The following is a 20,765-nucleotide window of genomic DNA, read 5'->3' on the forward strand; positions in this document are numbered from 1 at the left end:
ATGTTCACAAAATTCAGTGTGACCGAATAGACTCTGGTTGAACTACCATAGCCAAACTGGTACTGTGACAGCAACAAGTCTGGACAAACTGGTACTGTGGCTGAATTTAACTGTGGACCAAATGGTTGTATGACAGAAACGTCTAGAAATCATTGAAACAGTTATTGAGTTAAAGAGTGAAAGAGCAAAAAAATCAATCTCTATAGTCTAGAGGAAACTCATATTTCTTTTTAAGTTTGATATCTCAGACTCTAACAGAGAATGTTGGTATTTCTTTTGTATGGGAGTCTATATGTTTTTACCTGAAAGTAAATTTTAAAAGGACACTAACGTTTTAGAAGTGTATCCAGCAAGTTCTAAGCTGCTAAGGAAGCCTTTCAGTATATCTTTCGGAATCAGATGATTCATAACAAACGAACTTATAAAATATTTACGATTACATCTTACTGATATTTGTACAAAGACAATTTAATTTTGTATAAAGCAATTAATTTAAATATTCTAAATGTCTGGGACTGTAACTTATTCTTTGAAATGAGTGTATACGCTAAGTTTGGAAAATTCTTTTCTTTATTTTGTAAACAAATATATGCAAATAATTTTCCCCACGTGACAGAAAATGGCGACCTCCTGTTCATCGCAATCAGTGAAATAAAAAGTTGACAAAACTTCACCTATAACTGTTACCCGACTCTTAAAACAAATCACAGGTTGAACAATGTGTTATATATTTATCTTAAAACTATTTATTTTAATCTTATCGTCCAGCAGTATTCATAAATATTGTTATAATGGTATCACAGTATCCTGATTAATTTAGCGGAATTTTTATTTTGCCAGCTAAATTATGTCAATAATGAACCCATCAAATAAGAATCAACAATCTAATTGTATTGCTCATTTTAGAGACCAAATGAACCCCATCCCAGTCCCCAAATTGTTACAATAAAGTTCATGTTTGTCACATTTTTTTCTTCAAATTACTTGACTAATTTTGCTGATACAACCTCGAAAAGGTGGATAGTTCAAGGGGGGTCTCATTGGAGGGTTTCGATCCCAGATCACGCTTACTGTTTTGTCAGATTCCTGTATCCCACTTACTGTTTTGTCATCATAAAGTAATCATTAACCAGTTGATGTTTTTCTGTATATTAAGTAGAAGTCAGCATATTCCTGAATCCCGCTTTCACTATGTACGTAAGCAATTCTCATTTTTTGTCATTTCCCTAGTCCTGCTAGACTTTATTCCCTTTCATGGCACAATAATTTGACAGGTAATGCTTACAAAAAGTCGTTAATCCCGCTTCTCGCTGAGATCCACTTCAAGATATTAAAAATACACCGTATCCCTTTTTTGCTGCCATTAATTACTGGATGTCACACAGTTTCCTGTAAAATTTTGACATCATGTCAGCCAGGAATAGTGATAATGTGTATGTAACAATGTGTAATGAGGATGTTTAAAGGGGGGAGGGGGCTTTAACATAAAAACATGCAAAATCGTTGCTCAGAATATAAAAATTGGAAAAAAACGAAGCATGAGAAATAAAATTGTATATATCAAGGGAAAAAGTAATAAAAGTTATTACTCAGTCTCTGAGATCGTGCTATCATTATTAATTTACATGAGGACCCTGCAGTCGCCTTTTAGTATACGCTAGTTTCAACTGATTTGAAAGAAAAATAATATTCTCAACTACAATATATATAGCAATTAATATCCGTGGAACACATAGTTTAAAATGATCTCCAGTCTGACTTTGAAATGAGTACCTGTTTACTCGTTACCTGTTTGACCTATCTAGTGTTTGACCTATCTAGTGTTTGACCTATCTAGTGTTTGACCTATCTAGTGTTTGACCCTAACATCTGTTTGTCCTTTGTCTTGTTGTATAATCATGATATAATGATATGATTTATTAATTGAGTATGCATTGCCTAAAGTTATTGTGTGTTGAAATAACAATAAACAGTACTTACAAAATTAATATTGAACATTCTTGATGAAATCTGTTAAATTTATGTTTAATAATTGTCTGAAAATTCTTGATGAATAAGTATAAGTATTGAAAATTCTTCTGTTTTTTGTTCTGTTTGTAGTATGTTTGCATGGTTTGACACATTCCCCGTTTCTTCCATTTTCTATTCTACTGAAGTAATCTGTTATATAAAAATAAGAAAATGTTGCATGTTTGTCAATGAGACCACTCTCTGACAGAGACCAAATGATGCAGATGGAATGCGATTAACATAATTAAGGGCTGTGCATTGATCGGCTCATTCCAAGCAGACTAGTTTACTTCATAAAATTGTCACTTTCATAAGTTAACCACAAAAGACAGTTAGACACAGCATTGAACAATTAGTGACATCAAAGATTGTATATAAAAGTTAATCCATTACTCATGCTAAGTATTTTCTTTTGATATACACATAGTATATTTGCATGCTAAATGTGATACACTGCACATGTACAGTGGTAATCAGATTACCTGGAATTGTGCTGTTATAGTCTACATGTAATGTCTAGGCTAGAAATATAGAGGGAAACTATTAAATTTTGACGGCACATATTATGGTACACACATGTCCAGAGTCTGTCTGTCTGTCCCACGTAAACTTGTCGCACCGTAACTTTGAGAACAACTTATCTAAATTTCATGAAACTTAATATAGTTGTTTCTTCTGATGGTCAAATGATCTGTATACTTTTTGGTGAAAATAAGATTAAAACTTTTTGAGTTATAGGACTTTATAAGTAAAACAGGGTGGGTTTTTTTCACATGTCACGCCATATTTCAAAAATGATGTATTATTATTGCTTAAAACTTTACACACTTCTTTATTATATTAATCTTAAGATCTGTATACTTTTTGGTTTTGATTCAAAATTTTAATTTAGAGTTTTTTGTCACAAAAGTTTTTTTTATATCATGCTGTATCTCAGAAACTATTGGTGATTATTGCATAAATCTTACACACAAGAAGACAGGTGTATCATGCACTTATGGCGCAGCTGTTTATTGTAAACCTACTACTAAAATTAATGTTAACAGAATGTCATTCCGTATGATAACTTAACCAAATCTTTATGTATTTCAGGGAGATGTCGTTAAAACCAAGAAAAGTAGACTTTGATACAACATGGTGTGTACTCCTGGAGACGGTCAAAAGTGTTATTACCTGTGCTAAGGTTAACAGAACAACTTGGAATGATAGATTTTCATATCCTTTTAGTTTTATTTGGTCAAATTGAAACATTTAAATAAGGTCATGACTGATAAAGGGTGAGTGTTCATGGTTTCCTGTTTGACCCTAAATTGGATGTACTTATATATAAGGCAGAATAAAACCTTAAGAGTGTCTTTGATCCTGATATAGTAATCCATATATTTTGAGAAATCTGCTTGTTTGTTACTTTGCAAGGATAGAACTCCCTAAATACTTTAAAACTGTTTAATGTTCTATAGGACTCCTTAACAATGTGTACAGATGTCTATGCATTGTGTGTAGCTTGTCCAGAACCACTTAGTGACAGACTTTATGTAGAAACAAAACAATTCTTAGAAAACCATGTACAAGAACTTTACCAGGTATGTAGGAAAAAATATCAGTGTTCAAGATGTTGCTTTGCTAATCAATCCCTCTCTTTACATGCTTACATGGACATTAAATGAAAAACCAAATTACTTGAGAATAAGAAAAAATACATGATAAAATTAAACAACATGTTAAACATGTATAAATTTAATGATGACCAGCTTGACCCACATCAAATCTGGCTCCAACCATAGTTTTGGGATGCCAAACTTATACATAAGCCTTATACTTCAAGAATCAAATTTTGTAAGCTAACAGAATAATAATTTCCTCTCTCTTATAAGAAAAAAAATTGTAAGTTTTAACTGAAATAATGTAATCTTGAAATTAAAAAAACAACATATCTGGAGAAAATACTGATTCCTAGAAAGGTACCTTTTCTTATGTCATTAACCAATACATCATATAAACATTCTTTTTTCTTTCTTTCCTTTTCAGAATGTTATTCAACATGGTGATGAAAGTTATTTAAGCCAATACCATAAATACTGGGAGGAGTATAGTAGAGGCTCAAGTTTCCTAAATCTTTTGTATGGGTAAGTCGACTTACTGAGGTTCAACTGCATACCGATGTAGTGGTTAAGGCATCATATTACATACTCAAAGGCTCCTGGTTCTATCCCGGTTTTGGAGAGAAAATTTCAGGGTCTGAATTTTCAGCTCTTCCTTGACACAATTTGCGAGTATGGTCTTGAGAAGCCATGATAGTCGGAAGGGGAAGATAAATTGATGACCCGTGTTTATAGAGAGCCATATCACTTATACCTAAATGACACCCTTGTAGATTTTTGCAGAAAAGAGCTGGCTAATGGTGTTACAAAGCAGAACTTGCACCCGCAACGGGAAAAGGGATTAATATAAGTTGCAATAACTTGTTTCCCAATCCACTATAAATAAAGATGTTTATAAACTTAACGGCAAACTGATACAAAATTGTCTGTGGATGTGCTATATTAGAAAAATCTTAAAGATGTAAAAAAAGCTTTAAATAAAATTAATTTTTATCAATGAAAATATGCATTTATTGCAGATATTCCTTTATTCTGCATTTTTTGTGGAAGTAAAAATCTGCATTTAGCAAAGTAATAGTGATTGTAAATTGTTTAATTTTCTGTTTATTCATTAGAGAAACTGTATTATAGCCCCAGACAGTTGACTCTCAGTAACTATAAAGTTGCCTTGTCTGAGTGATATAGCATCACTAGGTTTCAAGTATAGTTTCATTTATTCTTAATTATCATTTACATTTACATATTATTCATTTTCTTTGAAAACCATTGTAGATATTTGAATACTACATTTATAAAGAAACAGAAATATAGTGAAGCAGATCTCAGTTATGGAGGATTCTCTGTAGAGTCAGCTGATCAGAAGTTAGAAATAGGAGAGGTAAGTTCTGATTAGAGGTTAGACTTGGAAGATTTTTATGCAGACATTAAGCCATTTGTATACTTGACTGTTCATAACATATAAAAATGGATGATTAGATCCTTTATATTGTATTATTTTGTTACTAGGTTGACAAATTAAAATTGAAATTTATACCTAATTTTCTAGAGCCAATGAATCTTCATATGAGTTTTGATAAGTGATTAGGCAGGGTTTCTTTAAAACGTAGCAACTGTTTTTGCTTGTGACATAGATATATTTTCAGTAAGATAGCAAGTCATAGTAAAAAGATTAGAATTGCTTTTCAAATGAAATTATAAAGAATTATTTTGAGTTCTATTGTATGAATGAGGTGGACCATTTGATACAATGTCAATCATTAAAAATTGTTTCATCAAGCAGTTGTCTCATACTGTGGTTTAACTACAACATAATCATTGTGACATCAGAAAAAAATACCGGGAAATGGATGAATGTGAAAGTCGTCTATATGACATTTAATTTTAAAATACATATATAAAATTAAAGACACATGTTACTTTATTATAGACTTTTAAAAGTTAATAATGTGGAGAAAAGTAGTTGAAATTGAATAAAAATAATAAGTTATATCTTGCTTGTTTCAGCTTGCCCTAGATACCTGGAAAAGATTTATGGTAGAGCCTCTGAAGGACCCAATAGTGAAACTTTTGTTAGCAGACATTAAAAACGACAGATTGAGCAGTACTGTTCATCAAACAGTTCTCCATGGTGTTATAAATTCATTTGTCAATGTGGAGGAATATAAAAAGAAACATCCATTACAACTTTATGAAGAAGTGTTTGAAGCTCCATTCAAGTTAGAAACTGGAGATTTTTACAGAGTAGAGGCAGCTAAACTCAAAGATGAATGCAACTGTTCAGAATTCATGGAAAAGGTTAAATTAATAAAATGTTCCTTTCTGACACTTTTGAATAAATGATTTACAAGTCCTTTTAAAATTCATACATCATACATGATGGATGGAAGAAGAACTTTTTAAGTAAATTAGCTTATATTATGATTTTCAATTATATTAAAATTGAGTGTGAAACTTCGCTTCAATTCAATTAGATAAAAAAATTAGTCATAGTGATGGAAACCATGTAATATTTTTTTTATTTATTGAAGTTTGATATTTTATTGCACAAAAATAAAGCAATACAAAAGTTAAAAATAATTAACATCTTGCTGATTGAATTTCAGGTTATTATAAAATTAGACAATGAAGATTTTAGGAGTAGGAAATTTTTACATCCCAGCTCGTACAGCAAAGTAACACATGAATGTCAACAGAGAATGGTGGCTGATCATCTACAGTTCTTACATGGAGAGTGTCGAGAAATGGTCAGGGTAGAAAAAAGAAAAGGTTGGTAAACTATTTAAAATAATAGGACTTTATTTGTAACCACATATTTCAGTTTAAAAATAATGTAAATCATAAATTTAATCTTCTGTTATCCAATCTTTTACATTGTTGGCACACCCTTTTAATGTATGTTGGAGGAATTCAAGAAAAAAAGTTGTTGGCACTTGTTGAAAACATCAAGTGAAACCTTGGTGATTTCAAATTGTGTGTGATTTTTTGCGATATTTTCATGGAAAACCTGTTTTCCATCATCATGTAGAAAGTGAAATGCTTGTAAATGCTATTTGATAACACTTGACAGTATTTACTATAAAGCTATTCTTTATGTCAATACATGAACAGAATAATTAAATAAAAAGATTTTTTCTGTTATGCCATGTTTGATTTTAGTGTTATATATAATGATTTTGCTTGACAGATTTATCAAACATGTACCAATTGTTGAAACCAATACATGGAGGCCTTGGTGTACTGATACAAGAGATAGAAACACATATCAAAAACACAGGCTTAGAGGCTGTTAAAAATCTTAAGGGAGATAATGTAAGTACATTATAAGGATAAGTGTACCAAAATCTGGACGATATAATGATTATAGCAGTGAGCTTGTGTCGCACTTAAGATATTTGTAAAACAATCTAAGACAACATTATTTCACACAAGATAGGAGGCATGTAAATACAAAGAGAGAATGGGACCAAAGGATATTATTTGAAATAGTATAAGTACCATCCTGTCAAAAATCCCAGGGAAGCTGATAAGGTAACTCTCAATAAAAGGGCTGTCAAAAGTATATAGGCTCTAAGGGAGATAAAGCATGGTATTCAACTGCAAGAAATTTATATAAGAGCTTGTACAAATAAAAGAAGGTATGTGTCAATGAGGCAGCAACCCAATGACAACAATAATTTCAAGATAACTTGAAGTCAGCGTTACAATCTTCAACAATAGACAGATGTCTTTATCATATGCCAAGCTCTCTTTTGCTCTGAATATGAAATAGAGGTGAATAAAGTCATAGTCTATATATGTGATATAGAAGCTGTCAAAATACTACCATCAACACAAAATTTTCAGATAACAAAAAATCATTAAATCATTAAGCTATAACAATGGACACCTAAAAATGAGGTTTCTGTCTTCGGACAGCACATGTTCACCATAACAAAACTCCATTGTAGGAGACCTTTTTTGATTGCTTGAACAAAGTGCTTCAGTCTATTTGTTATGATAAGGGAATTTCACTATATTTCTAGTTAATCTGAAATTTAATGAAAAATCTGAATAATTTTAAACATTCTACTATTGTACATATATGTTACTTAGTTTTGACAAAGCAAAACAAGCATTCTATATAATTATTTATATTGAATGGTTTTTGTCGAGCCTGCAACTTGTTGCAGAAAGCTCGACATAGGGATAGTGATCCAGCGGCGGCGTTAGCTCACTTCTCACTTCTCACAACCCGAGTTGACATTCCTACTTATAAGCAAGAATGATTGTATGGTATACATTGTCTGACATGTTCTTCTGACCTTTACCGGATTATCATGAGTCAATACTCTTAAGTACATGTAGCTTTTGTCAAGCCTGCTACTTTTGTTGCAGAAAGCTTGACATAGGGATAGTGATCTGGCGGTACCTCAGTGTTAACTTTACTTCTTAAAAGCTTTATATTTTAGAAGGTAGAAGACCTGGATGCTTCATACTTTGTATATAGAGGCCCCATGTTACGAAGTTTCCGTCAGTCACATGTCCAATGTCATTGACTTCATTTTTATGGTTCAGTGATTGATTGAAAAAAAAGTTCAGAATTTTTGTAATGTTGAATTCTCTCTTATTATAAGTAATAGGATAAGTAAATTTGGTATGTGCGTACCTAGCAAGGTCCTCATGCCCGTCAGACAGTTTTCACTTGACCTCGACCACATTTCATGGATCAGTGAACAAGGTTAAGTTTTGGTGGTCAAGTCCATATCTCAGATACTATATGCAATAGGGCTAGTATATTCGGTGTATGGAAGGACTGTAAGGTGTACATGTCCAACTGGCAGGTGTCATCTGACTTTGACCTCATTTTCATTGTTCAGTGGTTATAGTTAGATTTTTGTGTTTTGGTCTGTTTTTCTCATACTATATGCAATAGGTCTGCTATAATTGTTGCATGGAATGATTGGAAGTGTGCATGTCTAGCGGGCAGATGTCATCTGACCTTGACCTCATTTTCATGGATCAGTGAACAAGGTTAAGTTTTGGTGGTCAAGTCCATATCTCAGATACTATAAGCAATAGGGCTAGTATATTCGGTGTATGGAAGGACTGTAAGGTGTACATGCCCAACTGGCAGGTGTCATCTGACTTTGACCTCATTTTCATTGTTCAGTGGTTATAGTTAGATTTTTGTGTTTTGGTCTGTTTTTCTCATACTATATGCAATAGGTCTGCTATAATTGTTGTATGGAATGATTGGAAGTGTGCATGTCTAGCGGGCAGATGTCATCTGACCTTGACCTCATTTTCATGGTTCAGTGGTCAAAGTAAAGTTTTTCAGATTTGGTGTTTTTCTCTTATACTATATGCCATAAATCAACTATATTTGGTGTATGGAAATATTTTATGATCTATATGTCAGTAGCGCAGATTTTATATTACCTTGACCTCATTTTCAAGGTTCATTGCTCAGTGTTGACTTTTTGTGTTTTGGTTTGTTTTTCTTAAACTATAAGCAATAGGTCAACTGTATTTGCTGTATGGAAAAATTGTTAGCTGTTCATGTCTGCCTGCCATGGTTCATCTGACCTTGACCTCATTTTCATGGTTCATTGGTATATGTTTAGTTATCTTGGTTCATGTTAAGTTTATGTGAGTTTTAATGAGGCTTTATATTTAGGACTATCAACATAATATCAATGTATAATAAAGAAGGCAAGACATTTCAGTGTGTGCACTCTTGTATTTTACAGATACCAGGACAATTTGTAGAGTCTATTTTAGAAGTCCATGGTAAATATACAGAACTCATCAAAGTTGTCTTTCATGCAGACCAGCAATTTGTTGGTGCTTTAGATAAGGTGTGTTACAATCTCTTTTAATTATATTATATAGAAATAAGAAGATGTGTTATAGTTGCCAATGAGACAATGCTCCACAAGCGACCAAATGACACAGAAATTAACAAGCATGTGTCATGATATAGGTTTGAAAAATGAGTAAAACCCATATTGAATAGACTGCTTTAAAATGCCCCAAAATGACAAATGTAAAACAATTCAAACAAGAAAACTAACTACCAAATGTATGCACAAAATAATGAACAACAAACAAATATGAAACACAGCAACAAAAGACAACTATTGAATTACAGGCTCCTGACTTGGGACAGACACATACAGAATAGGAAAGTGGTTTAACAGTACAACATAAGAACAAACTATAAACATCAGTTGAAAATTGCTTAATTCATCAGATCATGAGATGGATACAAAGCAGAAATAAATCCTAACAAAAACATTGCACCTGGACGTGGCAGGGTACTTATGCATCCCTGAACAAAAAATACACTAAATACAAATCTGAGAGTACTCAGTTACTGAAAGCTTGTTAAAAGGCAAAACAAAAAAACAGGACAGTTTTATAAAGCTATCAGCAAGATAACTAATAATTTGATCAAGAATATGTATTCAGTGACAGGGTAAATGAATAATAGGGAAAATAGGAAGTGTTTGTGTCTGACACATTATTTACTTCTTTTTTTATTGTATTTTCAGGCTTGTGCTGCTGCTATTAATTATAAACAGAATCCTAGACATGGTTGTAAATCCCCAGAGCTGGTAAGTGGATATTAAAGAACATGCTATTTTAAAACGACATAATTTAAATTAGTGTAGATAGAAACATTTTAAGTAATATATTTCATTAACATAACAGTTTCAGTTAGTGCTATGAACAACAGGATTTATATGATAGACAAATGAATAGACAGCTTTAAAATGCCCCAAAATGACAAATGTAAAACAATTCAAACAAGAAAACTAACTACCAAATGTATGCACAAAATAATGAACAACAAACAAATATGAAACACAGCAACAAAAGACAACTATTGAATTACAGGCTCCTGACTTGGGACAGACACATACAGAATAGGAAAGTGGTTTAACAGTACAACATAAGAACCTGTTGTTTTTTTATTTGGTCGGGTTGTTGTCTCTTTGACACATTCCCCATTTCCATTCTCAATTTTTCTTGAAATTTAGATGAACACATAAAAGATTTCATTGGTAGTATTTGTATTTACTGCTTCTCAACCAAGAATGCAACATTTAGAATTAAAAGCAAATATTGGTGTTTATTTTTGGTAGTTTAAATGCAATGACAAGTCTTCCTGCAGACAGTTATTTTGCAAGCTAGATCATTTAAACTCTGCATGAAAGTTTAGCTCCAAGAAGAGTAAATTAATACCAGTACCTTGCTGTCTTCTGAAAATTCGGCCAGTAGGCATATTTTTGAATTATGTGTATTGAATTTTATAATTATGTTATTATAGCTTTCAAGATACTGTGATAATTTACTAAAGAAAAGTTCTAAAGGTATATCAGAGAATGAATTAGACGACAAACTAGCCAATTGTATAACTGTGTTCAAATATCTGGATGATAAAGATGTTTTCCAAAGGGTAAGCATTTGAATGAATATTGTCTTTCAATTTATCTGACTAAAATTTATACCTAACATCCATGATACTAATATTAAAAGTCATATTAAATGGTATTTTATTAGATATTAAATGATCATGTATGTTGTTCAGTACACATGCTAAATATTGATATTTTTCTTTTCTTTTTTGTCGAGCCTTCGACTTTAGTCGAAAAAGCAAGACTTAGCGATCCTTCATTCCGTCGTCGGCAGCGGCGTCCACAAATATTCACTCTGTGTTTAAAGTTTTTGAAAATTTAATAACTTTCTTAAACTATTCTGGATTTCTACCAAACTTGGACAGAAGCTTGTTTATGATCAAAAGCTAGTATCTAGAAAGGAATTTTTTGTTAATATTGGTACCTGTGTTTCTGTATTTTACTTATAAATGGACTTAGTTTTTCTTTCAGTTAACATTACATACAGTCTGCAGTTAAAGTTTTTAAAACATTTATTCGATTCATAAACTATCCTGACATTTTTACCAAACTTGGACAGAAGCTTCTTACAATCAAATGATAGTATCAAGAGGAATATTTTTATTTATTGTTTTCCTCATTTTTGTTGAGCCTGGGAGTTACAGCAAAAGTAGGCGAGACACTGGGTTCCGCGGAACACTTACAAATTTTTTGAAAAAATATTGTTATTGCAATATGTCAGATTTTGTAATGATGCAATATGTGTTCAATCATATACTATTTATTTAACATACTTTTGATACAAACAATGATCAGATTTCCCTGCACATTTAAAAGCTATATACAAATCATGCACCTGAATGTTGCGATTACTTTATTTTCTGTTTTGAATTGTTTCAGTTTTATTCTAAAATGTTGGCCAAACGTTTGATATATACACAATCAGCATCAATGGATGCAGAGGAAGCAATGATAAATAAACTAAAGGTAAGAATACTAGCTGGTACAATAAAAACAGAAAGAAAAAGCACAAAAAATCCTGATATTCCAACAAAAAAATGCAAATAATTAGTAATTTTCATTTAAAATATTGTGAAAAATACCACACGATGTCCCATGAATACTTTCATGCATTTTTCTCAGGAACTACTTCACAAGGATTTCTGAAATTTGGTTTCAGAGTTTATAGAAGTCAGCTATGCCGTGTGATGGATTTTCAGATTCATCATTCAACACCTTTCTCTTAACCAAAATATTTCGGCTGGGGTATCATTTGTGGGCAGTAGCTCACAGTTTGACTTGTGTTTGTCCTTTGATAATACTTTTTGAACCCTCCTCCTCTCTCTCCTAGTCTCTACTGAATAATTGTCTCATCAGCAATCATACAACAACTACTTATATTTGTTACCATCACTTAATAAAAAAAATTTGTAGTATATATTGTGATTTTTTCTAAAAATTTGTTTTTATTGAATCAAAAGCATTAGATGAACGATTTTTGTTGTAAAAGATTGTTTTTACTAGTTTGTTGGTACATATCCTTGTAGTGAATACTGTTGTCAAACATACTATCAATGAGACCAATAAAGTGACTACATTTAACTATGATATAGCAATCTTATTTAATTTTACAATTATAATATTTTCAGCAAGCCTGTGGTTATGAATTTACAAACAAACTCCATAGGATGTTTACAGATATGAATATAAGTACTGGTTTGAATAATGACTTCAGTGATTTCCTTAAAAAGCAGAATGTATCAGAACTGGGAGTTAACTTTTCTATATCAGTGTTACAGGTAAATACAACTCTCATGTTAATGTCAGCCAGACTATTAAAAAGTTGAAAGCTTTTTAAACAGAGACAAAGAAATAATAAGACTCAAGATCACTAAATATAAAGCTAATAAAAAGTGTGTTTATCTGACTTTTAATTCATGCATCATTGTCTGATACTAAAAAAGGCAATTAATTTATTAGATTGAGACTAAAAGACACATATTTTATTTCAAGATTTATTTTAAAATTATAATTGACTAGTATCTTTAGTAAAAAGAGATAATTTAGAGAGCAGTTGCAGGTAGTGTACCATTCACGTTTTAATAAATGTGAAGTATATTTATATATATTTTCTAGGCTGGAGCATGGCCAATTGGACAGAGTAATTTACCAACATTTGCAATACCTCAAGAGTTAGAAAAGAGTGTTAGAATGGTAATGTTATATCACACAGTCGATAACTTGCAGTAAAATCAATTATATTAAAGTGTATTAAAGTAAGGACTGGGAGAGACTCTCATGAACAGTCATTTTGTAACACCCCAGTAGTAGTAATAGCAGTAGTACTGTGGATTCATTATTATTCGTTGGATAGCAATTTTCGTGGACTTCGTGGGAACAGTTGAACCACGAAATTAAATGTTCAACGAATGACAAATTTTATCATGGCTTGTATGCAGAATTTGGCGAAGCCACGAAATCAAATATCCACGAACATGTAAGTTTTCATCAATCCACGAAAATTGGTACCCACGAAAATAAATGAATCCACAGTAGTAGTTTATTTGTTGATTGTTATTTCACATTCTTATCTTTAAATCTTCGACAGTTTGAGCAGACATTTTACCTGAAGTGTGTTAACTGTGTATTTGAATTCACACGCAACTAATTCTGGACACAACTGAAACTCATTTTGAAAACACATAAAGAATAAGAAGTAAAAATGTTTATTTTGTTAAGATTTGTTTTGTCAGAGTTTTATTCTTGGATCACTTCGAATGCATACTAACCTAAAAGACTGATTCTTTTTTCAGTTTGAAACATTTTATAGTGGGAAATTCAGTGGTAGAAAACTCACCTGGTTGCACAGTTTTTGTAATGGTGAGTCTATAAACTTTATAATATGGAAACATGTACCTAGCCTTGACCCAATAATCAGTTTAGAGAATTCAAAGTGAAAAACCAAACATTACACATGAATCTTCTTGGTTTATTGAATGCTTGTGTATGTCAATTATGCTAGCCTACCACAATTGTTCTTTTGTGTTGATATTTTTATGTAAATAGTACTTTACCTGAAATGTTTTGTAAGCAAAAGATCATGTTAATATTTTGGTATTTTATGATTAAATGTATTATGGAAATGAAAGATGTAGTTAATGCTTCATTGTATAAATCTGGTATTCATTGAATAGAATCTTGTAATTTATGAAAAAAAAATCTCATTTAATTATATACTGGTAAATTTAAGTAAATGAAAATAAAAGTTTACATTTAAGTTGTAATTTCATGCTTTTGGCACACTGTTTAGAGGAAAAGCTGCCACCTTATTCCAATATTGTATTTCTTATTGAATGATATGCCTACAGTCATAATAGGTTTTACCAACAACAAAAAATACAACAGACCACACTCACAACTAACACACCACTAGGCTGACAGTATAGTCTGACTTAGATATCATTATAGACTAAATTTCACTCGTTAATATTATGAAGAAAAATTAAATATAGTTATGAATTCTACAACTGCTCCAGTGGTTTCATATTTAAAGAGATAAATGAAATTTACAATTATGTCAATATCTGGATTAATTGTTCCCTTGAAAAAACTAGTGGCCTGTTAGCTGAATTAGCAGAATAGTAGCATATTGAAGATTTAATATGGCATCACAACATTGTTGAATGTGCTGAAATGCTATTCAAACTTATGAGTAATATATCTAGTTACTTGCCTGAATTGTAATATATTTGGCTCTGTTTTTATATGTTGCAACCATTGCTTTTTGCAGATAGATGGTTATCTAAATATATATATATTTTGTTTCAGGTGAATTGAAGTTTAATCATTTAAAAAGACCTTATTTTGTGTCAATGGGGACATTTCAAATGGCTATCTTACTGTTATTTAATTCATCAGACTCTTTAAAACTTAGTGATATAATGGAACACACCAAAATGTCAGAGGCCGAGCTCAAAAAACAATTACAAACCTTAACAGAAACCAAAATCGTAGTTTTAGAGGTAAGTCATTGTAAGAATAATAATCTAAATATAGAACTAATTCAAAATTAATAGAACAGCATTAAAATACCTTAATTTATAAAGTAAATTCAAAAAATTATTACGCACATTTATTTATTGCGATTTTGTCATTTCAGACTATTTTAATTTAAAATTTGCAAATTTGAGAAAACCTTTTAATTCATACAGCAAATTGTGAGTTTAGATTTTTTTCTATTATAATCTTATCTCATTTTTTGCAATAATTTCTGGATTTACAGTTAACTGATAAAAAATAAGGAGAAGTGGTATGATTGTCAATGAGACAACTGTTCTCAAAGGACCAAATGATAAAAGTATATATATAGTAGATATAGTCTTAATCATAAGAAATCCAATGAACAAAGTATAATTTGCAGTTGTCACTACACACAGGCAGACATATACATATAATTATTGACAGTGATTGTATGCTTCTAAAAATAGATTAGCATCCTGTAATTATACTGGAGAGATGAGTAGATGTTCATTTGTGTACACTAAAAATAAATACTTTGTGTATTGTATCAGATATCCTTGTTTAATTCCTACAAGAAGGTAACACCTCCCGAAACAGAAGCTTATTTTTATAAGCTAGAGTAAGAGGAGGGGATAAGGTCTCTGCGCAATGCTAGGCAGTGTTGTGGTAGAAGTTAAAAAAAAGTTCCAGCCCCCGCCCCAGGTGTTTGCAGATGAAAAGAAATGGTGCATATTATAACATTAATGTATAATAATTATACAAAAATTTTGGTATTTGCAAATATGACATTACTTATAAAATGATTTAAATAAAGCATAGTAAAGTTTCACTGATTACATATTACCAAACATATCTGCAGTATAAATTTAAAAGAATTAGAATTGTAAGATTTGTTAATTTTCACCATTAATATTTTAATTCATATTTTAACAGGATGATGCCTCTCTTGATAGTGCACTAACTTTGAATTTAAATTATAACAATAAACGTACGAAGTTCAAGATAACTTCTGCATCACAGAAAGAAACACCGCAGGAAATAGAACAGACACATAATGCAGTAGATGAAGACAGGAAAATGTATCTACAGGCAGCCATTGTTAGAATCATGAAGGCACGAAAAATATTAAAACACACCATGTTAATACAAGAGGTATGTTACTGTTAAGTTTTTTTACTCCCCTTTCCTTTTAAATCCATCAAAAAAGTTGTATACAATTGCAGAATGTTTTATTTATATCATAATTGTAATACATTTTGCTTTTTCTCTGTGAGATGTGCATGCAATGACTGAGTTATGAAGTCAAGATTTATAGCCTATTTTAGGGTTTACAAATTCATTGTCTGTATGGTGATTGACTACGGAAGTGTCGTATAAAAAGAAGCATTTTAATTTCAATGCAAGTATGTTTTAAATTTTGAGCTTGAACAATTAGAACAACTTACTCTTAATTGAGAGAATACAACCTTAGGGGATCATAATAAACATTGTCACAGATATAAGAAGATGTGGAATAAGTTCAAATGAGACAACTCTCCTTCCAGTCACAATTTATAAAAGTAAACCATTATAGGTCAAAGTATAGTCTTCAACATGGTGCCTTGGATCACACCAAACAGCAAGCCTCAAAAATTACTAGTGCACAGCCATTTAAACGGATGTACATATTAATTTGGATTTGACACATTCCAATGCTAAAATTTGTTTATACACCAAAGTTATATGTCCTACAAAAAACTTGATATGATTATCATTGGGCGTATGACATTTGCGCCGATTTTGAAAATTTTCATTCTTTCATTTGCGCCGATTTCATTTTTTCATTTGCACCGATTTTATCTTTTTTCCTAATTGGATTTACAGGTTAGTTCATACTTTTAATTGGCCTAGCACAGAGTATAAAGACAAATCAAGTGACATTGCAATTGGTAAATGGCTATCCCAATGTTTCAGGTTACCATTCCTTTCCCTAAATGAAATAGATGACTTCTTCACATTTGACATTGTCTGACGCTCCGCTCCTCCTGATGACAAATTTCATAAATTCGTAGACAACGTACAAATACACATTCCATAACGGTCAACCAATTCGTGATGGCGTCCATAAAATTAACGAAGGGATGATTTCAACTTCACCATGTGGAACTCTTGGTTTAATAGCTCCCTTGTGAGAAAATGCAAACTCTAGAAATGCCCCAACCAGTACGTACATGTATGCCAGACAAAGAAAAGATGGCCTTCTTTATCGACAATTACGCCAAATATAGAAGAGACTTATAGAGTGATTTAAAACAGGAGACAACAGTAATAAACATGTTATGATTGACAATTCATAACATACAATGTATGTACAACTGGCTGACGGAAGAGGTCTTTAATGATAAATGAAAATAACATTACTGGGATGGAGAGTTGTCTCATTGGCACTCATACCACATCTTTAGTATAATTTACCTGTTATTTACCTGTAAAAAAATCGGCGCAAATGAAATGCAGATCGGCGCAAATACAAAACGCCGTTATCATTATATATATGTAGGCTCTTAACTTTATTTTAGTTAATTATTGAAGACCCTTGTCTAAATGTATCACAATCTAACCTTTGTGATATTTTATTATATTTATAGTAATTACTATTCATTTATATTTCAGGTAATCAGTCAAGCCCGAGCCAGATTTTCTCCTAATATACCCATGATCAAAAAGTGTATAGAAGCATTAATTGACAAACAGTATTTAGAAAGAACTAGCAATTCTACAGATGAATATAGTTATGTAGCATAGCAGGTCTTGTGAAGACATCGTTTGATTGTCAGCTGATTCAAAATAGTGATATTACAAGGGGGAATAACTGGACAAAATGAAAGCTAGTGTTTCAATGCAGCCACAGTGAATCTAGTATCTATGGTCCGCTGTATAAAAGTATTGTGTCAGCTGCAGTTTATTTTAATATGATTTTTTGTTACAACATTTGATAATTATGAATATAACAGGAATATCTTTTGATTAGTCATTATTTATATCCTTCAGATAATGGAGCCTTCATAAAAACATTGAAAACAGTATGATCTGAAAATTACAAGCTTGTGGCATAATCCTTTAATATTAAGTGGTAATTTTTCTATTAAGTATAAGTTATCTGGTAGATAACAGAATGACCTAGGTCGAACAAAAACTTATCTTGTAATATGTTTAATAATTTTAACCCTTTGTGGTCAGCAATTCTGATTAAATTTAGATAAATATGATTTTGTGAATGTGATTATAGTTTATTATTATGTGAAGTAAGAACTGACTATGCTGAGTCAAATCATTTGCAGGGGTGTGGAAATGCTATGCCCGACTCGCCTGACTCGTACATTTGAACAACCGGACAAGTAATTATTTTTGTCTTGGTTGCCCGTGGACAAGTAAAAAAGATACACAAGACAAAGTTCAAATTCAACAAAAACATAAAATTAATTTCAAAACGTATAGAGATGTTTAATTTATGTAAGAGAAACCAATGTTCAGCAAGTAAAAACATCAATGTTCATGACGATAAATATTACATGATACCGGAAATAGATCGATTACCAAAATAAATAAAAATAAGTATGCGAACCCGAGTCGCGTAACATTGCATTGGCTTTGTCCATTGACCCGGGATCGTCGATTAGGTTTTATCCGTCATTTGCCGGAAGTGTCATTTCTTATAATTTTGTATCGAGATTCAGATTGATAAATACTAAATAAAAAGCTGGGCAAGCAAGACAAAAAGAGTCATGAGTCGAGTAGAAAACCTTAAATGCAGGACACAGAGTATTTAAAAAATAAAAACGGAAGCGAGAATTTCAGACATCGTGGATATCAGATTGCCCCTGGCTATCTATGGAAATTCGGAAAATAAATTAAGTTTTTGTCTTATTTTATAATAGATGAAAGGTCAACATTATTTGTTGTCAAAGTGGTAAAAAGAAGGGACGCTTTAATTGCCCATCAAGACAATAATGAATAATCAAGAAAAAAACAAGTGTGTCAGTTGAGAGAAACACCACAAAATCAATAGTTTTATCCATTATTTATAGTTTACATTTCTTCAAATTATCAGTCACTCTCCTCAAATTTAGTATATGTACCTACTGGCTACAATTTTTATCAAAACTGCTTACATGTCATTTCATTGGTTGGTTTGCTGTTAGGTTTCTGTCCCATTGATGTTAACCCATTTCCTACTTTCCTATTTTTTTTTACACATATAAACAAATGGATGATGCACAACAGTGCGGAGTAAGAATCATATATTAGCTAACAAGAAATACTTCAATATTTATTGAGATCATCAGGGCAAGTAAATATTTTTCCGGACAAGTAAAATGTTAGGTTTCACTTGCCCGGGGACAAGTGCTCACAACAAATATTTCCACACCCCTGATTTGTTTTGATACCTATAATGTACATTGTGAGCAGAAATTACACAACATTTTCACAGTCATTACACATGTTAATACACACAAATGTGGGATATACATAAATTACTGTGGTTGTTTACTTTTTGAATTTTTTGTTTTTGTTTATTTAGTTATCAAAGATTTTGAACAATAGATCATAGACCTTTTCCAAAACTTGTATTAATTACTGGTATGTATGGGTTCAAAGACTTCAGTATTAGCTGTTTCCTTTTGAAGGATTAAGGTTTTAGACCTATTGATAATGATGGATTTAGATTAATGTGTTATATAAGGATCTTCCTACAAACTATTGCCTTACAACCATGTAAACTATCTAACCCAATCTGTTACAAAGCAGGGATGATACGTTTGTGATATATGTACCTGGATGTCATCAATCAATTGTGCATACTCTGGATTAATTATTATTTGTTGGATATCAGTACAAATTTTCGTGGATTTTGTGGGTACAGGTGAACCACGAATTTAAATGTTTAATGAAATACAAATGTATTTAAATTTGTATCCAGACTTTGGCAGAACTACAAAATCACATATCCCTGAACGGCAAGGTTTCCGCGATCCACGAAAATTTGTTCCCATGAAAAAAATGACTCCACAATAACTGTATAATGCAGTGAAGACCTGACTTTAAAAGAACCTGTTAAAATCAACAGTTTGTAAATGTATCACTTATTGACTACTTACAAGGACTCATAATAGCCTATATTATAAATCAATATCAAATAAACCGGTTTAGACAATTACATTGTCTGTCAGACATACACCTCTCATATGAAGAATACTATTTACTATATTACAAATGTATAGCTGACAAATGGCTGAAGTGATAATATTAACTTAAAAGGTTGTCATAGTAAATGATTTTGTTATGTAGATAGTTTGTAAACTCCGCTATTATGATTTGTATATTGTGATATACCTCATTAAGTTAATTCACTTCCTCGAATTGAACTGTTAAAAAGTTGTGTATTTAAAAAGTAAATAAAATGACACAAAAAAATCATTAAAACACCATAATAGTACTTTCTGAGAATCTTCATTTCAAGAAATTCAAATATGAACATAATATCAGTTTAATTTTGGAACTTTAGTATAGCAGAGTTGAAATTTCCCCCTTTCAAGTAAGTACTGTCACATTTTTGAAATGAGAAATTAAGGTAAATGAAAAGTAGGGGGTAGAAATAATTCATTTGCAGGGTTATTTGTATGTTTTTATGGAAATTTTCCCTACCTTTAGAACACCTGTGAGAGGAAATCATCTATAAATGATTAAGGTTTTATTTTAAAAGAGCTAGTGGTCT

General features: G+C 31.5%; 2 protein-coding genes across 3 annotated transcripts in view; one reads left to right on the forward strand and one right to left on the reverse strand.

Moving 5' to 3' along the window:
- LOC134706294 (sperm-associated antigen 1-like) overlaps positions 1–441 on the reverse strand; it is a 32,812-nt gene extending 32,371 nt beyond the window's left edge. The window contains exon 1 of one of the 2 annotated variants that reach the window (XM_063565087.1): positions 332–441. The gene's annotated coding sequence lies outside the window, so the exon portion shown is untranslated. Of the gene's footprint in view, positions 1–302 lie in introns of both variants that reach the window. The other variant, XM_063565089.1, reaches the window with a different exon arrangement.
- A 164-nt stretch (positions 442–605) lies between these two features.
- On the forward strand, positions 606–18,321 carry LOC134706295 (cullin-2-like). Its single transcript, XM_063565090.1, has 18 exons — positions 606–710; positions 3,103–3,224; positions 3,490–3,593; positions 4,039–4,136; positions 4,884–4,989; positions 5,616–5,906; positions 6,215–6,377; positions 6,796–6,920; positions 9,341–9,448; positions 10,145–10,207; positions 10,924–11,052; positions 11,891–11,977; positions 12,640–12,789; positions 13,127–13,204; positions 13,804–13,870; positions 14,819–15,012; positions 15,944–16,162; positions 17,663–18,321. Exons 2-18 carry the CDS (start codon positions 3,107–3,109, stop codon positions 17,792–17,794), a joined length of 2,232 nt encoding a protein of 743 aa, XP_063421160.1. The 5' UTR covers positions 606–710; positions 3,103–3,106; the 3' UTR covers positions 17,795–18,321.
- The last annotated feature ends 2,444 nt before the right edge of the window (positions 18,322–20,765 follow it).

This window comes from Mytilus trossulus, chromosome 2 (assembly GCF_036588685.1).
Source record: "Mytilus trossulus isolate FHL-02 chromosome 2, PNRI_Mtr1.1.1.hap1, whole genome shotgun sequence".
In the NCBI taxonomy this organism is placed as follows: domain Eukaryota; kingdom Metazoa; phylum Mollusca; class Bivalvia; order Mytilida; family Mytilidae; genus Mytilus; species Mytilus trossulus.